This window comes from Paramisgurnus dabryanus, chromosome 5 (genome assembly GCF_030506205.2).
Source record: "Paramisgurnus dabryanus chromosome 5, PD_genome_1.1, whole genome shotgun sequence".
Classification (NCBI taxonomy): domain Eukaryota; kingdom Metazoa; phylum Chordata; class Actinopteri; order Cypriniformes; family Cobitidae; genus Paramisgurnus; species Paramisgurnus dabryanus.
Window position 1 is genome coordinate 25,198,277 of NC_133341.1, and position 23,696 is coordinate 25,221,972.

Below are 23,696 nucleotides of genomic sequence, written 5' to 3' on the forward strand. Positions count from 1 at the left end.
AAAAAGTGATGAGACCAGGCTCGACCAATCACGTTCCCCATCCGCACACATGCATAGAACTGTGGGACAGGACGATGGACAGTGTTGTGCCTGAACGAGTTCATTGAAAGAAAGTTCATGAACTAGTTCATCTTTTGGGCGAACGTGAACTGAACGTACTGTATTACTGGCTGATGAACGTTACTGTGAACTCGTTCATTCTGGGGCTTGTGAACGGCACGTTCTCTCACTTTAATGCCATTCAATAGGGTGCCAGATTTCTATAGAGTCTTCCAGGCGAAAACCCGTCCAAAACACACTGTAAACAGGCCTTAATGTGTAGCGGAATAAACACCCAATTTGGCAACACCGCCACCAGACTGCATGCGTCATCAAACAACACTGACTAGACGCTGCTGATATCCAAATCCCTGCCGCGCCAAACATCATATTTGTTCAAAATCGTTAACGATTAACAAAGGCTGCTTACGCATATTCTGGATCTTAAAATAGACTTTGACTAAGCTCACGCTATTTAACGTGCACGTGCGGTGTGCAATACCTGTGATTTGTCCTACATGCGACGCCTCGCAGCGCTTCTCGCCCGATGTGCGACCCCCTTGATGCACCCGGCTAGCCTTTCAAGGTATGTGCAAGCAAATACAAAAATTAAAAGACAGTCAATGCTAATGTAAACCCTGGTTGGATAAGGATTTAAAGTTGGATATGAAGATGAAATCTGACGCATTTATCATCAGTGTTAAAACTGATCAAATAATTGCTGTCTGTGGTTCTATATGGGCTATAATGGCAATATTTTTTTTTTTAAATAATATGGGGAAAAAGAACTATAAATTAGTTAATTTTTGGAACTGTGAACTAGTTCAAAATTTTGTAATATGAACTGAACTGAACTAGTTCATTTTAAAGTGTCCATCTTATGACTGCTTTTCCACAAGTTATATAGGTGTATGAGTTCCATAAAGCATGTTTCAAAAGTTGTTTGCTCGAAATAGCTTGTAGGAAAAGATTGTTACCCATCTCTAGTAGCCTCTGTTTCAGGGCAGTTCAGATTGTGCCGTTTTGAGCTAGTCTTACATATTTATGAGCTACTGCTCCTTTGATCACGCCCCACTACTAACGTCATGTGATCGTGCGCATGCTCAGTGGTATCGTGAGCAGTACAGACCATACTGTGTTATTATTTTATATATTATTATTATTAACGGTTTATGTTGCCAACAGACAAATCATGCAGAAAAGTATCACTAATAAGTACACTACAGGAGAAGAAACTCATGACACACAATGATTCCAGAGTAAATTGTGATGTTACGTTAGCAGTCACAACAATAAACTCGTTTTCCCTGGACAATGCTAACATATTCCCATTATAAAACATTTTCAAACGGATTATTTTCGCAAATTACATAAATTAAGACCCGGCGGGGGATGTATACTGCTTGTGGACCGCGTGCTAATTGCTAGAAGCTAGCGGGAGGTCCGGACCGTAAAGTTATAAGGCTCGGGGGTTAGCATCTTCAGAAAAGCCGGGGCTGTAAGGCCCAGTCTCGGTGTGTCAAACTCATCATGACACACAAAGATTCCAGCGTAAATTGTGATGTAGCAGTCTGAACAATACACTCGTTTTCCCTGGACAATACTAACATATTCCCGTTATAAACATTTTCAAATGCATTATTTTCGCAAATTACAGAAATTAAGACCCGGCGGGGATGTATACTGCTTGTGGACCACATGCTAATTGCTAGAAGCTAGCGGGAGGTCCGGACCGTGTATATATCTATGCGGACCGTAAAGTTATTAGAGGCTCGCCTCGTCAGAAAAGCCGGGGCGTACGGTCTCGGTCAGTTTGGCAAAAAGCTTTTAGCTCTAGCATCATAAATGTAGTATTTTGTGACAGAAGATGACAACATGCAAAATATAACGTGACTTCTTACCTTTAATGATGAAACAACGCGATCGCGAATCAAATCCAGTCTGTTTCAGATGTGTGAATGATCCATGAAAGTCCAATAAAATACATCCAATTACCATTTTTGTCCACAAATGCTTATAATCCGTGAAATATAGATACATAGTCTGTTGTTTACATCAGATTTCGCATGAAGGTCTTATCGCCTACAATCTGAGGACTGTTTGCGTCGTAACACACTGTATATAAGATATTCCGGGTTCCAATAACCACGCGTTAAAACTTTGTTTTTAAAAGTAGGTGGAAGTATAATCCATAATATCCAAATAGCGCTGTTATTTCCGTGAGACATGATAACAGCACAGAGGGTCTCATTCAAGTGACTGCTCTATGCTCTCTAGCTACCTGGTGGGTGGAGACCTGCGAGTGGGGTGGTGGGCGGGAAAATTCAAACTGAATGTGACGAAACTTTTTGTTACGTCACAACGGAGCTGAGTTTTAACTCGCGCAATCTGAGACTCAAGGCAGAGGACATTCAGAAACCTGTATCTCACTCAAAACAGCATGGATGGATTTTTTTCCAAGTTTGTATGCGTGTGGGAGCATCAGAGACACAAAATAACACCCCAAAACCCAGAAAAAGTGAGTTTTTCATAATACGGGCACTTTAAAATTTGTGAACTGTGAACTGAACTAGTTCATGTAGAAAGTGAACTTTACCAACACTGACAATGGAGGTACCTCAGGAGCAGGGAACTACACTAACCTTTTCCACTGGTGGCACTTGCGCAACCAACTTTTTCAGTTACTGGCGCAAAATATGATTTGGTCGCACATATTTTTTCAAGTTATATTAAGGCGCTCTCAGTCTGGATAATAATGAACAATAATGAAACTGTATTGCATACAGATATGCTTTTTATTTTACTTGCCATCTTTTAAACCACATGCCGCCTTGTTTTCTTAAACGTTGCAGTGTTTCCCACAGATCTGAAATGTACTTGGTGGTGGTAGCCGGTGAAAAGGGCAATTATTACCCCCTGACAAATAATGGTCTACTATACATGTGACGTAGGACTAATCATGTGTGACACAACACAATACTTTGATTCATTGAAAATTAATATTAATTAGGGCCCGAGCACACCGGGGTGTGAGGACCCTATTGTTCTTCAAGGAGTTATTATTATTATTATTTTTCATTTTCTTCTCCGACTTCAGCGGGACTTTAGAGGGCCTAAACATACTCGAAAACTCATGAAATTTTGCACAGATGTCAAGAGTGATGACAATTTACATGAGGTGTAGGCTTTGGAATTAGGCGTGGGAAAATGGCTCTATAGCGCCACCTACAAATTTTCAACGAAGCAGCCCTCGGACTGTGTTTAACGTACAATTACGAAATTCGGTACGCTTCTGTAGCATGACAAGACCTACAAAAAAGTCTCTTGGAGCGAAGCCGTAAACCAAACAGGAAGTGAGCTATTCTGAGTTATTTTTGTGATTTGGGCGCAGTTTTTGTCATTTCCAGGCGTCATACTTTAACTAACTCCTCCTACAGTTTTCGTCGGATCAGCTTCATATTTGGCGAGTGTCATCTTAAGGCCTTTGTGATGCTAAATTGCGAAGGATTTGACTCAACGTAAAAATTTGTGTCGGTTCTGGCCCGACAAAGTTTGATGTTTTCCAATGAAACAGGAAGTTGCTGGAACTCATGCATACAATGTCCGATCTGTCCCAAATTTCACATGATTGCTAAGAGTCCTGACCTGAACACACCTACATAACAATTTTCATTTATAGCCATAGCGCCACCAGCTGGCAACCTGAAGGAACATGTTTTAGCGCCACTTTCAAATATTCAATGCAGCAGCCCTTGGACTGTGTTTAACTTACATGTACGAATTTCGGTATGCTCATGTATTATTACAAGCCCTACAAAAAAGTCTCTTGGAGCAATTCCCTAAACCAAACAGGAAGTCAGCTATTTTGAATTATTTCTCAGATTTTGGCTCAGTTTTTCTCATTTCCAGCAGTCATACTTTAACTAACTCCTCCTACAGTTTTTGTCGGATCATCATCATATTTGGCGAGTCTCATCTTAAGGCCTTTGTGATGCTAAATTGCGAAGGATTTGATTCTGTATTAAAATTTGTGTCTGTTTCGGCCAGCCAAAGTTTGATGTTTCGCTATGAAACAGGTTGCTGGAACTCAGGCATACAGTGTCCAATCTGTCCCAAACTTCACATGATTGCTAAGAGTCCTGACCTGAACACCTCTACATGTCAATAGTCACTTATGGTTATAGCGCCACCAGCTGGCAACAGGAAGTGACATGTTTACACTGATTATGCAATGTCCGATCTTTCCCTAACTTCACATGATTAATAAAAGTCCTGTACTGAACACATCTTCATGTCAATAGTCACTTATAGTTATAGCGCCACCAGCTGGCAACAGGAAGTGACATGTTTACACTGATTATGCAATGTCCGATCTTTCCCTAACTTCACATGATTAATAAGAGTCCTGGACTTAACACATCTACATGCCAATAGTCACTTATGGTTATAGCGCCACCAGCTGGCAACAAGAAGTAACATGCTTTACACTGATTATTCAAAGTCAGATCTGCCCTACATTTTACATGATTAATAAGAGTCCTGAACTGAACGCATCTTCATGTCAATAGTCACTTATGGTTATAGCGCCACCAGCTGGCAACAGGAAGTGACATGTTTACAATGATTATGCAATGTCTGATCTGTTCCAAACTTCACATGATTAATAAGAGTCCTGGACTGAACACATCTACATGTCAATAGTCACTTATGGTTATAGCGCCACCAGCTGGCAACAGGAAGTGACATGTTTACACTGATTATGCAATGTCCGATCTTTCCCTAACTTCACATGATTAATAAGAGTCCTGAACTGAACACATCTTCATGTCAATAGTCACTTATAGTTATAGCGCCACCAGCTGGCAACAGGAAGTGACATGTTTACAATGATCATGCAATGTCTGATCTGTCGCCAAACTTTACATAATTGACAAGAGTCCTGGACTGAACACATCTACATGCCAATAGTCACTTATGGTCATAGCGCCACCTGCTGGCAACAGGAAGTTACATGTTTACACTGATTATGCAATGTCCGACCTGTCCCAAACTTCACATGATTAATAAGAGTCCTGAACTGAACACATCTACATGTCAATAGTCACTTATGGTCATAGCGCCACCAGCTGGCAACAGGAAGTGACATGTTTTCACTGATTATGCATTGTCCGATCTTTCCCTAACTTCACATGATTAATAAGAGTCCTGAACTGAACACATCTTCATCTCAATAGTCACTTATAGTTATAGCGCCACCAGCTGGCAACAGGAAGTGACATGTTTACAATGATTATGCAATGTCTGATCTGTCCCAAACTTTACATAATTGACAAGAGTCCTGGACTGAACACATCTACATGCCAATAGTCACTTATAGCCATAGCGCCACCTGCTGGCAACAAGAAGTAACATGTTTTACACTGATTATTCAAAGTCAGATCTGCCCTACATTTTAAATGATCAATAAGAGTCCTGGACTGAACCCATCTACGTGCCAATATTTACATGTAGTCACTCATACTCACACACACTTTTAAATGGTTCACCTATGTTTACATGCTTAAATGCCTATTTACTACTGTTCCCTTTAATTCTTATGCCACGGCGTGGCGGTGTCATGTGTGCGAGGGCCCTTCCATCACTGCTTGCAGTTTTAATTTCACATTATATTTCATCAATCTAACCACCCCAAACTTTCTTTGCCATTAACAAAGCTGACACTGTTTGTCAAAGCACCACGAAAACACTTACTGTTTTTGCACTGATATATGAAGCAATTAGACCCCTTTTATCAAACTCAATATAATACAATACTATGTATAGTATATTAATAGACAGTGCAGGTCTATAGATTATAAATGTGACTGATGTTATGACTGATGTTATAATGGTAATAATTTCTATTAGATAGGCACTTTTACTGCTTTTGCTCTATCTTTCTATTTCTCTCTTGTCGATTTAAAAAGCTTAATCCACTCATTTTTTCAGATTTAAAAGTCTACTTGCTGTCCCGGTGACAGACTTTACATTGCTTTGCTCGTTCAGTGATATTGACTTGACATTAGCATTGCTTTTTGCTACAATCTCTGTCCAAACTTAATATGGATATGGTTTTAGAAAAGATATGGTTTATTAATAATAATAAGATCTTAAAAAAAATGTGAGAAAGCAAATGCAGCGCGTGGTCGTAACAAGAACCATCGCCATAGAAACCGGAGGCACGCTGAATCTGCACGTTTTCCGATCGACTCGGGTTATAAACACAACATTAATCAGACTTGGGACCCAAAGTAATTAAACTAGGACCTAACCGGACCCGACAGACCATTTAAAATATAAACCCGGAACCATACGGGTCCCGCGTCCTCAGTGAAGAAAGACCTCTGCTCAAGTTCAGAAACATGGAAGACACTGCGCTTGCGTCATTGAGAAACAGCTGAGCACGCAAACGCACACTGATAGGGAGAGACACGACGTGCTTTCACGCAAAATGAAGCCAACGTGTTGATGGGTCAGAGCATGTTATAAAACGTATTCTTAAAATCCACATTTCTGTTTTAATAAATGCTCATAGTAAATCATAGCATATTGTCTAAAACATTAGGTAGCACATTTGCGACCCATTAAAAATTAGGGTCGCAACGGCAGTTCAAAAGGTCGCATATGCGACCATTTTGGTCGCAGTGTAGCTCCCTGCTCAGGAGTCAGGAAGTAAACCTTAAAGATATGTATAATAAAGGCGATGGCTGTTTCTCAATTCCAAGAATGCGTTCTCTTGAAGACTGGTCACGCCAGGTGACCTTGGAAGAACGAACACAGAAGGTCGCGAGAACACAGAACACGAGAAGTGAGATGTGTGTGATCTCCTGTTGGTCACCTGACCTTCGCAGATTTCAGCGCGCAAGTCTGCACTCAATGCATCCTCGATATCAAGAACACATCCGGGTCTTTTCATGCGTCCTCTGTATTTGTGTTCTTGAGAATTGAAATTCGACAGTTAATGATGACGTAGAGCGAGAACACAAGGACGCAAGATCGAGATCAAGAGAAAACAAGCAATCAAAAATAATAATAGTGCATGTGTGCTTCCGTAGCAATGAAACAAAGAGTGAAAACGTAAAGGGGTCTGAATACTTTCCGTACCCACTGTATACTACAGTGTAGACATAATAATAACATAGCAGTTATGGCCCTGAGCACAGCAAAAGGTAGTTCATTTTAATACACACTAAATAACAGTCAACAATAATTCTCAGAAGCTCAGACGTCCAGTAGCTGCACCAACAACGATTAACTGTTGTTGCTGTTCTCTTCACATGTGTGATCGATAAAACATGAAAGAGTGTCCTTGGAGACCAAACATCCAGCCCATCTTTGCAGACATGGCCATTCCATTTGCCTTCTCCGAAAACAGGTCTGTCAAAGATGCTGTAAACCTGACAGTTCATTATAAACTACAAAACTGTTTGCTTCCTCTTCCATGACTTCAGCTCTGCCTATCCTATAAACAGTCCCACCATTTTATTTAAGCAGCTCCGTTCTGGTTTGTGTCACTGGGATCTTGCCTATAATGAGGAACAGGTCACTGACTGTTAAAGTTAATGATCAAAAATACCATACTCTGATCATCAACATTGTAGTGCCTCAGGGTTGCTGTTTTCCTTTTCAACCTTTCTATCTTTTACAAATGCTTTCATGATGATAAAATAGACATTACCATAATAAATAGGCTTATTTTCCGACCCAACAAGAGCTTAGCATGAAAACTTCAAAGGTGTGTATGAAATTTACAGTAGATTTAATAAGCATTGAGGCAACATGAACTAAAAAGTATTTACTTGTACTCAATCCTTTAGTCTACTCTGTATGTCTCAGTGAGATACACCAATATGACATTTTTTCACCGATACTGTACCGATAGCTGATTATTCAGACTAATATCTGCTGTTTGGTGGTTACATTAACTTGCATTAACTAAATACAAAAGATTACATTTTCTGATTGTAATTCATTCAGATAATTCATTCAGGCATTTTTTTCTTCTTATTTAATTGACAGGTCATAGCTAGCGGCTGTTTTTAAACTATGGTGTGAAAAATTGCTTTTTTGACCGTTTATGAGCCGACATATCTGCATCTCTTCATTACATTAAAATTGAATATGCTCTTCTGTTCTCTTATTTATGTCTGTTTTTGACATTTGACTAATAGGCTATTATATTCCTAAACCGTCCTGGAGTCAAGAACCACAGCGGGTTTTTCAGACTGGTCTACAGAGCTCTGGAGAGCCACAGACATCAATGGAGACCACTCTTTGAGCTGCACATTAAAGCCTGTATTCGTGTCCGGGCATACAAATGTTTATGTGTGTAGAAAGTGCACTCACCAGGAGTGTGTGTCCTAGATTTAAGGGTGAAGTGAGGCGTTTTTGTGGCTCCTGTGTGCTGGGCAGCACTAAACACTTCCTGCAGTTGCTCACTGGGTGTGTGCAGATGCTCTTGTTGACTTTGCAAGGAATGATGGAGGATGAAGAATGGAAGCTCATGGCCTGGGAAATAAAGGCAGGAAATTAGGATTCAAATCAGTTTTTACGTTGCAGGAAATCTTTAAAAATGCTGCAGGAGGCAAATACAGTTTTATACACTCTAAATTCTGTTTTTTTTAACCCAACGCTGGGTAAACATTGAAAAGAATACATATTGGGTTAACAAATAAACCTGAGTCGTTTCTACTTATGGTTGGGTTAACAACAACCTAGCATTGCATAAATATTGTATGTGTGCAAAAGGAATTCAAGTCAATGGATGCAACTGATCTTACAAATTTCCATGAAATAGTCACGCATTATTTTGCTCAGTTTTGCAAGAGATTGTCACGTATTTCCACCATTTTACATGCCCGTGCCACGACTTTCTTTTTTGTGTCAGTTTCACATAATGGTTCCTCAACTGTTTTTCCTATTATTAAACAATTGTCGCTTCGGTTTGGGGTTAGGTTTGCTGTTTGCGTTAGGATGTCACTTTTAGTGCTGGTTTATACTATTTTTCCGTATGCTTTTTAAACCATTGTCGCCTGACGTTAGGGTTAGAGTTGGGTTTGGGTAAGGATGTAATTTTATGTAACAGAAAGTTGTTCTAATCTCAAACCGAAGGGATGTTAGAAAATAGGAAAAACAGTTGAGTAACCAATAAGTGAAACTGGCACAGGGGTGGCACGGGGGCAGCACGGGGGCTCAATGGGTAGCACTGTTGCCTCATAGCAAGAAGATCCCCGGTTGGAGCCCCGGCCAGGGCAGGTGGCGTTTCTGTGTGGAGTTTGGATGTTCTTCCTGTGTCCTCCAACAGGCCAAAAACATACTGTACAAATAAGGCAGATTGGAGATCCCTCCCCCAACCTGTGTATGGATCAACTTGTCTGAATAAAACTTGTGTATGGATTAACTTGTTCTTGCCATGAATATAGCTGTAGATGCTGGAATGGCATAAACTGACACGGAAAAGAAAGTCGTGGCACGGCCACGCAAAACTGAGCATAATAATGCGTATTTCACATATGGGTGGTTTCCCGGACAGGGATTAGCTTAATCCAGGAGTAGACCTTAGTTTAATTAGGAAATATAACTGTTTTTAACAAACATGCCTTACTAAAAACATTACCTGTGTGCATTTTGAGGCAAAACAACGGGCACTGATGTATTTTAAGATATGTCAGTGCAAGTTGTTTTCAGTTTGGACAGCTCTTAAAAATGTTTTAGTCTAGGACTAGTCTAATTCCTGTCCGGGAAACCGCCACATAATGTTGTAAGATCAGGCTGGTTTGGAATCTGTTAACGACACCCATTCACCTGATTAAGTTTTAGATTATCTGAAAACAATCTACTCTTATTCTGTAGCCTTTAAAATAAACCTTGCGCGTGTACACATATGACCTGAGGTTTCTTTGTGTGCCTGTGTGCACATCAATCAAATTGCATACGAGATGCAGCAGACTTTCTATCTCTTGTGAGAATCTAAATGTTTTTGGTTCATTTTCCATTATCCCTGGATAGCGCTGTTAGATATAATCTAAAGAACAAGTTTAATCTATCTTTGGGTTGTCATTGATGCAACTTGCATAAAAAGGTAATTGCAAAGTCCTGGATGCTGGATGATATCAGGTAGGTGACTACATTCAATTTTCACAAGACTTTACAGTACTTAAACATAAACTAAAAGCTTTTTTTAATCAGCTTTTCCTCAAGTATGAGACACTATGGTAATTTAGTTGCTATAGATGTTGGGATCATGCTTTAAAAAATGTGCAGGTTATTATGCATGCTCGATCAAAGGGGAGGCAATGCAAAGATACTGCACAACATCTTGTAATTCTCTGAGGCATCGCCATTGTTTTGTTGCTTAAGGAACACTCTTACAAAGCTATATACAACAACAAAAAAATGCAGCACAACACTATTTTTTAAAGCTCAGACCCCGAGGTGGTGGCAGTTGCTGTAGTTTCTTTCTTTTGAATCCATTTTCGAATGTCCATGGTGAAATTAGTTAATGCAATATACAATCTTGGAATTTTGGAATGTTCTTAGCCATAATGGTATTAGGGTGGGGAGCACACTTAGTCAAGAGACCAATCAAAATTCGACTTTGCCTCATAGACCGTCCTGATATTGCTATTTTAGCTTATTATTCACTAGGAAGACAATACACTAGGTAAATGTGATTTTTAAGTAGAACATTTTATAATTAAAATCCCATTCAACATTAATGTGATCTGAGGGGACTGTATAGTGCTCCCCTATAGCGCCGGTCCTGAACCCGTGTCTCTTATTCTGGGTAACTAAAATAGACATTTGTCAAGTATATTTAACAAGAGACTGTTTGATAATCTATCTTTCACTAAAAATATATTGATATCTTAAAATAATCACAACCCCCATCTCTATAAAAGGATGGCATAAGAACATTTGAGAAATTATCCCATTAGAATTCTGAATGTGTTTCTCATTCGTCAACCGAAGTTTTTTATCAAATATCGAGCCAATATTTTGATTGTATTGATTTAACACCGTGGGTCTCCTTACATGGAAGTTGCCACCATCTTTCTACAGTAGCCCTGAATGGACAAACTGTTCTACAGAGTGTTTCGTCCCTCTGTTGTCTCAGGTGCCGTCATGTTTGAACTGTGATTGCTAAGTTACTTATTGCGTGGTTGGTTGCAATTCACAATCTCACCGCTAGATACTGCTAAAAACCCAGGCTGGACCTTTAACTTTGTGTAAAAATAATGTTCAATGGAGTAGTTCTGTGTTGTTGTAATTAAGCACCCATTGACTGTAAAAAAATATGGACACTGTGACTTTCGTTTCACTGTGTACTGAACTACCTGTACTTTATTGAAATCACAATAAAAGCTGAATTTCCTTCTATTTCTCAAGATGATTTCACTTACATCTCATACATACGAGGTAAGTTTCCAAGATATGAATTATATATAATTATGGAAACCCATAATCTAGATATAGTTTTGTCGAATGTCTACATATTGTATGTTCATGTTTCTTGAGTGTCATCACCAATAAGGGTGCATGTTTCCTCTTCTTGTTCATAATTCACACACAGCTGGTAGTCCGAAGCTTCACCCTGCAAACAGGAAGTGGTTATTATGTTTTGGAAAGGGACAGGAAAAGGAAATGACCGTTATTAAAATAAAGGAAATGCCAATGGACAAACTTGGCACAACAGATTTACTGATGTTTACATTATCATTCAGCAATAGAACGACATCCAGATCATAAGAGAAGCACTTAAATGATGACCAATTTAGGTATCATATAGGATATAGGCACACAATTAGATCCACAAGCTGTTAATGAATGCAAAAACATGCCCAAGTATCTTATTAGTATCACCCTCTATTATGAAACTACTATTACAGTTTACTGACACCAAGAGAACCACACTGAGGTTTCAAGTACAACTCACCATCAGTTTGCAATGTTGCTGGATGTAATCCACCACATTTTCGGCTGTGGTGCTCACATCCACCGCCACAGCAACGGTCTTGACAGCCAGTAACACGTAAACAAAAAAACAAGAAAAAAGAGCGCAAGTAAGCTCTACATATAAACAAAGATATAGTTTTAGGTCCCCGAGGTATGGGAGAGGTTTGTGTACCGCTGGACTGTCGTCATCTGGGTGGCAGAGCAGCAGGACGTAGAGAAGAATGGCGTTTGGCAAGACCCTTTGCCTGGCTCTTTTGGTGTGCCTGAGAAATCGGACATTATTACACACAAACAAACAAAAAACAGATGGGGAAAACTGAGTAAATATTCAAGCAGAAACTGTTTAATTTGGACAGAAAACTTGAGGGTGGTTTGTTTATTTCTCACCACTGAAGAGCTTGCAACCATCTGTCCTTTGTTTCTGATGAACTTTGAGAAAGAGAGAGAAAGATAATGATACATTTATATGCAAATCAAGAATGTGGTTTTGAATTAATAAAAACATGAGATATGTTGATTATGGTTTGAATCGTCTTTCTATCAGCCTTCGTACAATTGTATAAAAACTTGTTGTGGCTCAATCCAATACTTTGTCCATCTAAATGTGTTCACATTTGGATGATGCCATCTTGGCAGTGTGAAAATTATTTAGATGATGTCATCTTGGCAGTGTGAAAATTGTGGCATACAGGTGCTGGTCATATAATTAGAATGTCATCAAAAAAGTGTATTTATTTTCACAAATTTCTTGTATAATAATCTTCATTCATTATACCCTGTCAGAAATAAAGGTACAAAACTGTACCTTTTCTTTCACTGGGGCTGTACTCTAAGTTTCCGTTTGATACCTTTACATTAATAAAAAACAGAATACAATTTTGGGTAGATTACCGTACCTTTAGGACCTACATTGTTAGAAAAAAGTCAAAATATGTACCCTAGCTGTCAGTGGAGCAGCACCCTTTATTAAGAAGGTAGTTGTATGAACCATTAGGTACAGATATGTAAACATTTAGTACCAATATGTACCTTTGAAATACTAATATGTATTTTTGAGGTACGAATAAGCTCTCTTTAATCCCAGTATGTACCTCTGAGGTACTAAAATGAAATCTTTAGGTGCAAAGCTGTACTTTTTGTAAGGGTACAGCCCCAGTGACAGAAAAGGTACAGTATTGTACCTTTATTTCTGAGAGTGTAGTGTAATTTTGGCCTAGGAGCCCTTGGAAAATATATTTGTAACATGTCATATTAGAAGTAAATAATCATTAATGCAATATGCTTAAAAACAAAGCAATTTTCAAGTTCCTGCACAAGATAAAGAGTTCAAATGAATCCCAAAGTTATAATTTTGTATATTTATTTATGTGTATGAACTTTAACATAACTAAAGCTTCAATACCTGTCAAAGTATTAGCAGTGTGATCTTTATTGGCCCCGTAATTGATAATTATGAGTTGTTACAGTTGCATTTGAAAATAAGTGAGCAGTCTAGACTTGGTTTGCCACATTTGCCGGTTGAACAATCCCCCTTACAGTAACATTTGATAAGTTCCCTGCAGGCTGTGGGGACTTCTGGAAGTGTCATCCGAACAGGTTCCCAAGATCCTGATTCCTTGGTCCATCATAGTCCCTTGAAGAAGGAATACCTTGCTGTGAGAGTGTGCTGGTCAGCCAGATTCCAATATGATAAACTTCTGATGTGCTGCATAAAAGTATCACAGGTGGGTGGGTGGGTGAGTTTTCTACATTGTCCTACTCCCATGGCAGAAGAGTTATTTCTTCTTCTGGACAATCAGGCTTGACTGACAGGATGACGGTCAGTGTCTCAAGGTTTTGGAACTGCCATGAAGCAGCATCTAATTTTTGGAATGGATTTCTGGCAAGGGAAGCAAAAACTTCAGTGGCTTCATCATAGGCTTGCCAGGGCGCCAAACTGACTTCTTACCCTTTCCAGTGAAAACAAATGTTGTATCACACCCTGAATAGGCATGAAACATCAACAGTGCTTGAGACTTGTTCTTACCCAGACTTTACATATGCTATTGATATGGTAAAATCTGCCCATGCCGAATGCCACCCAGATGTCAGTCAAAGGTTGAATCACAAGTAAATCATGGAATAAACCTGCAAGAATCACAATGACATCAGTGTCCACAGTACACACATGGAAGTTTTTGCACATTTCTTCAGGGCATGCTGTAAATAAACCACAATCCGGGTGTCTGCTTCTTCTTGATTGCAGCTGCTCATGCTGCTGCTGGAACCAAAGGAAGATACATCTTGCCCTGATATGATATAAAGAGATTTGTCTGGGGGCCAATTGAACTCTTCAGTCTTAGATGTAAGAAAAGCAACAAGCTCTTTCTTTGCATGAGGGTGGCTGTGATTGCCCACGACGCTCAAGGCATGAATGAAGTAAGTCAGACTTTCTGCCTGGCAGGTGAAGCTTTTCAATTTCAAAGAGGGAAGGATTGTACTTCATGTGCAAAGTATTCATCCAAATCAAATTGCATTGCAATTTACAGCTGCTCAAAGAGTGTCACACTTTCTGAAGCATTCTAATCTTCTTCCTGTGTGTAGTTAATGTCTTGCGACGAGTTTGCTTAAAGAGTTGAAACTAATTCCTGTTGATAGGATCATGGATGGATTGCCTGACAAACTGTTGATATTAAAAGGATGAAATGCTATATACTAAAAGGCTGTATACACTTGGCATTAACATGCGTTTTCGTCAATCACAAGTTTTTTTTCACCGGCAGTGTATGTGCTTTGCGCAAGTGCCGCACACAAGTGTTTGCTTTTTCGACAATCGTTAAGTTTAATCGATTTAATTCTTATCCCTATAATTCAACATCCCTATACTGAACACAGAAAGACATATGTCTTTTCTGACTTCTGGCACAAACACACGGTGTACAGCGCTTTTTTTAGCCTTTCATTGATAAAACTAAAGTGGCTGATCTCCGCAGTTTCTATTTTGCAAGTGTGTGAAAGTTGCGCAATCTTATTTCATTAATTGCGCTGAAAATTCAGAGAAAGCTCTAACATATACATGTACAAAACTTTGTGCAGCATGTTTACTTACAACACAAGCAGTGGACTCTGACATAATATTAGTTTGCGTCCATATAAACTCGTCATTACTCCCGCTCGCGTTTAAATGACAGCAGAGAGACTCGCCCACAGTTTCCAAAGACCACCCCCTCAAAGTAATCATGACAGAAACAGACAAAAGTGGACAAACGAGACGGATTTAAATACCAGGTGTAAACGTGATGTGTCTATATTGTCCACTTGTTATCATATCGACAAAAACACATCTTATTACCAAGTGTAAACAGTCCCTTAGATGAACACTGTTTACCCACAGATTCATCTGCACTTTCGCGACTCCCAAGAGTGATTAGATCTTTAAAATCATCCAAAAAAGGGTTGCCCATTCTTTTAACAGTTTCAGACAGGTTGGCTACATGTCTTTAAAATGTCTTCTGTGTGGAAAGACACTATTCATGATGCTGAAAGTTCTTAGGATTATCTTTGTCATTTTTAGGAAAAAAGTCCTCTACAAATTCTTCAGCAATCTTCCCAACTCTGGTCCAGAGATTATGGTCTGAAAGCATTTGGATTCTGTGAGACCTACTGCACGACTGCAACCTTTCACAATCTTATTCTCTTGTTCATGAGCTTGGTCGAAAGGTATTGCAGAGAACTTGTTGTATGTCTTTGAAAGAGCCCAGTGTGAATGCTTTTCAAATGAATCATTGATGGTGCTGGGCAAAGACTTCATATCCCTGATGTGGACAGACATCCATCTTGCATAGTTTGTATGGTCCAAGGCAAAATATATAGGGATGAGTTCTTCAAAAACTTCTACACATAGAAGGAAGTTATTTTCTCTGTGAGCTCTGACAAAAATAAGAATGAGGGTTTTAGGTCTTAGATCTTTAGATCTTAGTATTACATCCCAATACATGAAAGTTGGACTTTTTGTCAGCATGTAATGTCTCCAAGTGATAAAGGTAGTTTCATCTTTGGGGCCAGCAATAAGCTTAAAAGCTTCCTGCTGTAGATTGTGAAGTGACAGTAGAGTCCCTTGGTGGGCACGCCTGGTGCGAGTTAGGTGTGCTACTTTCAGAAACAAGTCTGCCTTTCCAGAAGATGCTACTTCTGCTTCAGTGAGTGCTGTCGTCCAACCAGAGCACTCTTAAGAGGTCGCCAAGTGTATTCTAGAGGGCCATTTCTGTGTGTAATCCTCCTAGCATAACAACATGAACTCCATTTCCATTGCACTAACTTTTAACAGTCACTACATTTGCTGGTCAAATGTAGTGACTGCGATTTGTCCAGGATTAAAAAAATTCAATAGCTTGTCTAAGAACATTCATGCCATGTTTATCCATGGCTGGAGTGGCAGATTTCTCATAAAATAGTGGAAGAAGTGCACATTTTGCTGGGGGGGTGTTCCACCAGTGGTTGCAGACCACTGCAATTGCATCATCACTGGCCAGTTCTATCTTTTTTAGGGATGCACCGAAATGAAAATTCTTGGCCGAAACCGAAAATGAGGAAACCAAGGCCGAAAAACCGAAACCGAAACACCAAAATAAATTATTATACCAATTATTAGTACAAATGCATTTATGGCTATCACTGTGTACTAACTTTACTAGGGGTGTGTGACGGATCACAAAACTCACAGTTCAGATCACATTACAGTTTTTGAGGCACGGATCGGATTATTTTTCAGATCAGCAAAAAGGGGGTGGGGAAAATCTAATAACAAATAAAGAAATTACAAACATTTATAAAAAAGAACAAAGCTGCACATTAATAAGGGCTAACATTAGCATTAGGTACAGAAATCGAATTAAATGAGTCATAACACTGTCTTTATTGTATAAATTAAATATATTATTTTTAGAGCTATTTGTCTCTTTGTTAGACTTAAGTAGGTTAATTGAGGTTACTGTCTCTTTAAATAAGCAGAGACTGGTTTGTGACTGTAATCTATACATACACTTAAGACATAAACAAATGTTTTTATTAGAAAAAGAATACTTTGGAGATAATTTTGTTTATATGTGCCCTGTCAATAACAGAAAGATTTTCCGTTAAACGCGCGCGCACACAGAGAACGAAGGCGAATCCCAAACAGCGCAGCATAAAAACATTACGTTGTTTTTCATTGCTTTATTCGGCACATGTATGTTAAAGGTATAGCGGAGGATTTTCTCGAATTTTAGAAAAGAACCGCCTTATCCACATTTTTAAAAAATGCAATTGCACAACACTCCTGATTGACAACTAGGAGGACCAATAGTGTTGATGATCCACCCGGAAATAGAAAATCCTCCGCAATACCTTTAATGGACTATACAGTATGAGACACATTTGCGCGACTCTCTCTAAAGTTTACACATCAAGAGTTCTGATCTTTGAAGGGCGTACTCACTGTGATGATCACATCTGGACCGGACACAACCGCAGGTGCCTCTGTGCGTACTTTAGCGCCTTTTTGCGGTTAAATATATCCACGTTGCTTCAGACAAGCACGTGCAGGTCGCGGTTTCTGTTTGCGTCATCACAACATTTCGGCCGTATTGTTTCGGTGATAAAAGTCTTTCTTTTTTTCGGTGGCCGAATATTCGGTGCATCCCTAATCTTTTTCACACACCGTGTGTTCTATAATTTTTCATTTCATTTGGAAATCAAGGTCCCAGAGTCTGGAGGAAGAGAGGACAGGCACAAATTCCACATTGCTTGAGGTCCAGTATAGTTTCCACAGTCAGTGATGGTTTGGGGTCCAATGTCATCTGCTGGTGTTGATCCAGTGTTTTCTGAGGTCCAAGGTCAACGCAGCTGTACGCCAGGAAGTTTTAGAGCACCTCATGCTTCCTGCTGCTGACCAACTATATGAAGGTGCAGATTTAATTTTCCAACAGGACTTGGCACCTGCACACAGTGCCAAAACTACCAGTACCTGGTTTAAGGACCATGCCTGTTCTTAATTGGCCAGCAAACTCGCCTGACCATTTTCTTTTTTTATTGTAAAGAGGAAGATGCCTTATGGATGGTAAATGGACTGCATTTATATAGCGCTTTTAACTGACCTATGGCCATACAAAGCACTTTACAATTAGCCTCAATTTCACCCATTCACTTACACATTCATACACAGACGGCGATGTCAGCCATGCAAGGCACCAGCCAGCTCGTCGGGAGCAGCTGGGGTTAGGTGTCTTGCTCAAGGACACCTCGACAATTGGTCCGGTGGAGCCGGGGATTGAACCACCAACCTTCCGGTCTATAGACAACCTACATGAACCACTAGGCCACTGCTGCCTACATGTGCTATGCCAGATCCAACAATGCATAAAAGCTGAAGGCCACTATCAGAGCAGCCTGGGCCCACATAACACCTAAGCAGTGCCAAAGACTGATAAACTCCATGACATACTGCATTGCTGCAGTAATTCAGGCAAAAGGAGCCCCAACTAAGTATTGAGTGCTGGACATGCTCATACTTTTAGTTGGCCAAGATTTCTAAAAATGCTTTCTTTGTATTGGTCTTAAGTAATATTCAAACTTTCTGACATATTGAATTTGGGATTTTCCTTAGTTGTCTGTTGTAATCATCAAAGTTAAAAGAAATATTTCAAATATATCAGTCTGTGTGTAATGAATGAATATAATATACAAGTTTCACTTTTTGAATTGAATTAGTGAAATAAATCAACTTTTTGATGATAGTCTAATTATATGACAGCACCTCCATACATGCAGAGAGTCAAATTAACATGTTAAATCATGGACACAAGATCATTAAATGTTTGAAGGAAAGAGCCATTTTGATTCTGTTTAAAATCAAAAGGAGCAAGCAGGACAAGAGGAGCAATTAAAGTAAGAAGAAATCATCAGCACAGTCAGAGTAATGAGCAGAGTAATGACTGTGTGCATCTGTGTGAGTGTGGATGTGTTAAGTAGGGAGTGAGAAATAAAATAAATAAAAAAGCTAATTAAATTAAGCAAAAAGCACTATTACATTTTTAGCAGATGTTGTTTAATTCCAAGAATACCACTTTAAAAATGAAGTAGTCTGGTTTGGCAAGCTTTAATAAGCTTTAAGCCATATGCCTATCAAATCACAGCCATGTTGATATTCGGTACATTAGCACTTTCACTTGTGTTATGTGCCATATTACACAGCTCGTTGGAATGCTTGATTCTGATTGACTAGTTGCAACATTTGCATGTTTGGTTTTTCCAGATAACAATCGCTCAAAACGTAAACACACGGTTACACGAATGCTGCACATTATTTTGACAGATACATTTTAATATTAAAAAAATATAATATAAATAAATAATAAAAATATCGGGTTACAAAATGAATAAATCCAAATGTTCTATTATGTTATTAAATGAAAATGATAGACGAAATAGAAGAAATTTATTTTGGTCATCTTTACTCCTAATTGGTAGAATAAATATTTTAAATAGTTTATATTTATTTCAGAACATTCCGGTCTCCCCCTCAAACCTCTTTTAAAATCTTACAAATAGTTTTACTAAATTTATTTAAAACAATAGACACACATAACTCCCTCTCTCTCTATATGATAGGGGAGGACTTCAATGCCCTAACTTAAAGTGGTACTATTGGGTGGCCCAACTTAAAACAATTATGTTTTATTATCACCACATAATGTATTGTAAAATCAGGTCTACCGCTAAATTTATATATTTACTCATCAGATCTTAAAGATCTTTAAAAGTCTATAGTGACGAATATAATCAAAGTATGCTTTGATGTAAAACTATATTTAAAAATTCCCAACCTGTTGTCTTATTTTAGCCCCATCTAGAGTGACTTTAAATTTATTCCAGGAAGATGTGCCGCAGATTTTAAGATCTGGGCTAAAAAGGGGGATTACGAAAATAGGGAATTTATAAATTAACCATAAATTAATAATATTTGAGGATTTTGGGGTGGTTTCCCAGACAGGGATTAGACTAGTCCTAGACTAAAATAAATGTAAGAGCTGTCCAAGCTGAAAAGAACTTGCACTGGCATATCTTAAAATACATCAGTTCTTTGTTTTGCCTCAAAATGCACACAAGTAATATTTTTAGTAAGGCACGTTTGTTAAAACTAGTTATATTTCATAATTAAACTAAGGCTTAAAATAATCGCTGTCCGGGAAACCACCGCATAGTCAATAAGTATAATGTGCCTTGAAAACATTATTACAAATATTTGCAATTACGTAGTTTTATACACAAGTCACAAAGTAATGCCCTTAATATACCACAATGTTCATTCAAGAAAAGGAAATGACAAAAGGCTGTTTTGGTAAATTATTAAATTCTTTGTTATATGGCATAGTGAACTTGGGTTCACAAGAATCGACGGATACAAAATTACAGGCTTGGAGAATGGATGCTAATGAGGACATTGAAATAAGTGATTGAAACGAGGCATGAAAAAAAAACTCAGATTCAAACAATGAGTGCACGATTGAAACTATTGCAAATGACTAATGTGGACCTTTATAACTCCTATAATTTTGCATCAATTTAACTTGTGTCAAAGGTGTAACAATGCTAAGGGCAAATTTTTTCATCGTATTTGGAAGTGCGACTAAAGGTGTTAAGAGCTATGAGCTAAGAGCTGTTCTTTGTTTTGCCTAAAAATGTTTCATGTTTTTAGCATGTTTGTTAAAAATAGTTATATTTCATTATTAAACCAAGGCCTAGCTAATCCATGTCCATGGTCAAATGTAAAGGTCATGGCAGAGAAAATGTGATGTTTAAAGGCTTTGAGAAAGAAGGTGGTAACCAGACTGTAAAACACTGAAAAAAAATTAGATCAACATATTGGACACTGTAAATGTAGTTTATTTTATTTTATATACCTTATTTATTTATTTTATTTTTATGTGTTTTTATTCACCAATTATTATTTTAAATGCAATATTTATTTTATGGTTTTACTTTCTATTAGAATCACTATCTTATTATTTATCCAATCTTTTTTGGTACCTTTTATGTTTTGTGTTGTTGGTAATAAGATGTTTGTATACATAAATGTTAAAAATCAATTTAAAAAACAATAAAAAAGAGAATTAACGCTTTCAATTAAAGCTCCAGAGATTCCAAACATAATGAATAAACCCATTAATTATATCTGTTTGAATTACCAAGATAGGCATAATGGTTTTATTTGCAATGATCTCATATATGATAATTATGTAAAACTATAGTGTGCTTTTGAAAGCCTACCTAAAAGTGGCAACATAATTGGTGGTTGGCCAGCCAATCACAAACGAGTTCTTGGAGGTGACCTTCCTGTCTGTGATGATATGAATACAGGACCCTAGCCATATGTCTGAGAGTCTAACACAAGCTTTAAGTTTCAGATATAAAGACCTGTAAAAGAAACACACTTTAGTACACAAAAAACAAAAATGTACTGATGCTCATATTAATATAAATGCACATACTAAAATACTGACATACTTAGTTTTGGCGACGATAAGAGAATCTGTGAAAAGTAATAGAAGTCTATCTTTTGATTGCAAGCCATTGGTTAGATGAGCATGGTCTTCCATCAACAGCGTAGCATTCTGGGATACATGGCATGCCCCATATCTATCGCTGTAGAAGGGTCAAAACAATGTAAAATTAATTTCTGCTGTTTATTAGTAACAAAGCATGTTTGCAAGATATGCAAATTAATCTCTGAGTCTCTTGATATGTGCATACTGTATCTTTTCGCATATCCTGTGTGCACTTTAAGATGAAAAAAATGTTTCATACTTGTTCTACGTGCATTAGAACTGAAGTACATTAAAGGAATTTTAGGGTTAGTTAACAGCCTGATTCACCGTTTGATGTTAAATTGAGAAGAAAGCTTTTCTTCCCTAGTCGTTCCTCTGGACTGGGTCTCTCTCTCTCTCTCTCTCTCTCTCTCTCTCTCTCTCTCTCTCTCTCTCTCTCTCTCTGAATGACGCACATTGCCAACTTTCTAATAACGTGAGTGTTTGTGTCAGTTGTTGCATTCTTGCCTATATAAGGCACAGTGATTCCTGTAGCCTGTGCCAAGGGATTGGTCAGATACACAGTGAATAAGTGTGTATCTGTGTGGGTGTGTGTGCATGTGTTGTTTGCTTGTACCTTTGCCTGGTTTTGAAAGCTTTAATAACTGCAGATCCGTTTTTTCTTCTTGGTACTGTAGACTTCATGTTCTACAAATTAAAAAAATATCGATTATATATAAAACCACACACACACAAACATTCTGGTTTCCATGTTTTGTTGGGACATTCCATAGCGTAATGCATTTTATACTGTACAAACTGTAAATTCTATTCCCTTCCCCGAACCCAAACCCTAACCCCAACCATCACAGAAAACTTTCTGGTTCATTAGTTTTTCAATAAACATCATTCTGTTTGATTTATACGCTTGTTTTCTCATGGGGACCTTAAAATGTCCCCACAAGGTCACAAAAATACTGGTATTCCTATCTTTCAATAAACATGATAACGTGATAATTACCAGGTACACACACATGCAAGCTGGGAACACAAATCAATTGAAAGAAATTTGAAAGAAAATAAGCTAAATTATTACATAGGTCTGTGAGTCTGTACATTTTTTTTTGATAATCTCCCTGCTAAAGTGAACACAAACCCTATAAGTCAGTTCAAGATTTTCATACTTAAGACTGATGATGACATAAAAAACAAAATACCTGGAAAACTTTCCCAGTGTTACCAGGGTGGTTTGCACAAGGGCACAATGATAATGATTAATAGTTTCATTTTTTTTTTGCAGAGGCAAAACCAACAACCCCAACATACTGGATGTTGGAGGAAACACAACAATTTTGTTAGGAAAATAACGCCTACTTTTGTGAATGTCTGTGAAATAAAGGCTAAAGTTTCATAATGTAATTGAGATTACATAAAGATATATAAAGATATCAAGATTATATTTTCAAATAATTATCTTTGCGTTATGATTTTATAGAAAACAATAAATCACAAAAAATGACATTAGCTCACATAATAAGCTTGGTTTTCGTAGAAAGGAAGAGTTTTTACATCTCTTCATAGAAATTAAATCTTATGCTGAGATTTCTCACACAGACATGCAAAACAGTTAATGCCTGTGAGTATATTCACCTTTCTCTCTGAAGGCTTGGTCATTGGCCCACTGCTGGCAGATTGAAGGTCAATAGGGTTTGAAGCTCTTGACTGCGGACTCATTTTTATCCATCTTCCTCAGTCAATTATCCTCAGCAAAGCTGCTCTGAATCTTCTTATTTCACAAAAAAGCTGTATCAGTTCCCTGAAATGAAACTTTTTATTGAATTTATCAACCTAGATGATGTGGTCTTGAACTTGTGATGATGTGTGAAACCCAACCCATCTCCCATTCTTCAAAACGTATTCCCTATTCTCTTTAATTTTCTTTACCGTCCTCTTCTTATCCACCCTCCCTCTTTGGCAAGGGCTTCTCATAACCCTGTTTATTCTTTCTCTCTCCATTTCCCTTTGCTTACACGCTTTCTCCCACTCTCTCTAAATATGGACATGGAGGTTCAATGATCACTGCAGTTCCAAGGCCCCCCACTGGATGCCATTGTCACTACA

General features: G+C 38.2%; 1 protein-coding gene across 1 annotated transcript in view; it reads right to left on the minus strand.

Moving 5' to 3' along the window:
• The window catches only part of arhgap20b (Rho GTPase activating protein 20b), a 46,941-nt gene extending 23,527 nt beyond the window's left edge, over positions 1–23,414 (minus strand). Inside the window, exons 1-9 of the mRNA XM_065250025.2 lie at positions 23,226–23,414; positions 22,213–22,283; positions 21,556–21,693; positions 21,319–21,465; positions 12,421–12,462; positions 12,206–12,296; positions 12,014–12,091; positions 11,605–11,671; positions 8,425–8,586 (exon numbers count right to left, since the gene is read on the minus strand). Coding sequence (XP_065106097.2) covers positions 8,425–8,586; positions 11,605–11,671; positions 12,014–12,091; positions 12,206–12,296; positions 12,421–12,462; positions 21,319–21,465; positions 21,556–21,693; positions 22,213–22,283; positions 23,226–23,309 — 880 coding nt within the window. The 5' untranslated portion in view covers positions 23,310–23,414. The remainder of the gene's footprint in view (positions 1–8,424; positions 8,587–11,604; positions 11,672–12,013; positions 12,092–12,205; positions 12,297–12,420; positions 12,463–21,318; positions 21,466–21,555; positions 21,694–22,212; positions 22,284–23,225) is intronic.
• Positions 23,415–23,696: the final 282 nt, after the last annotated feature.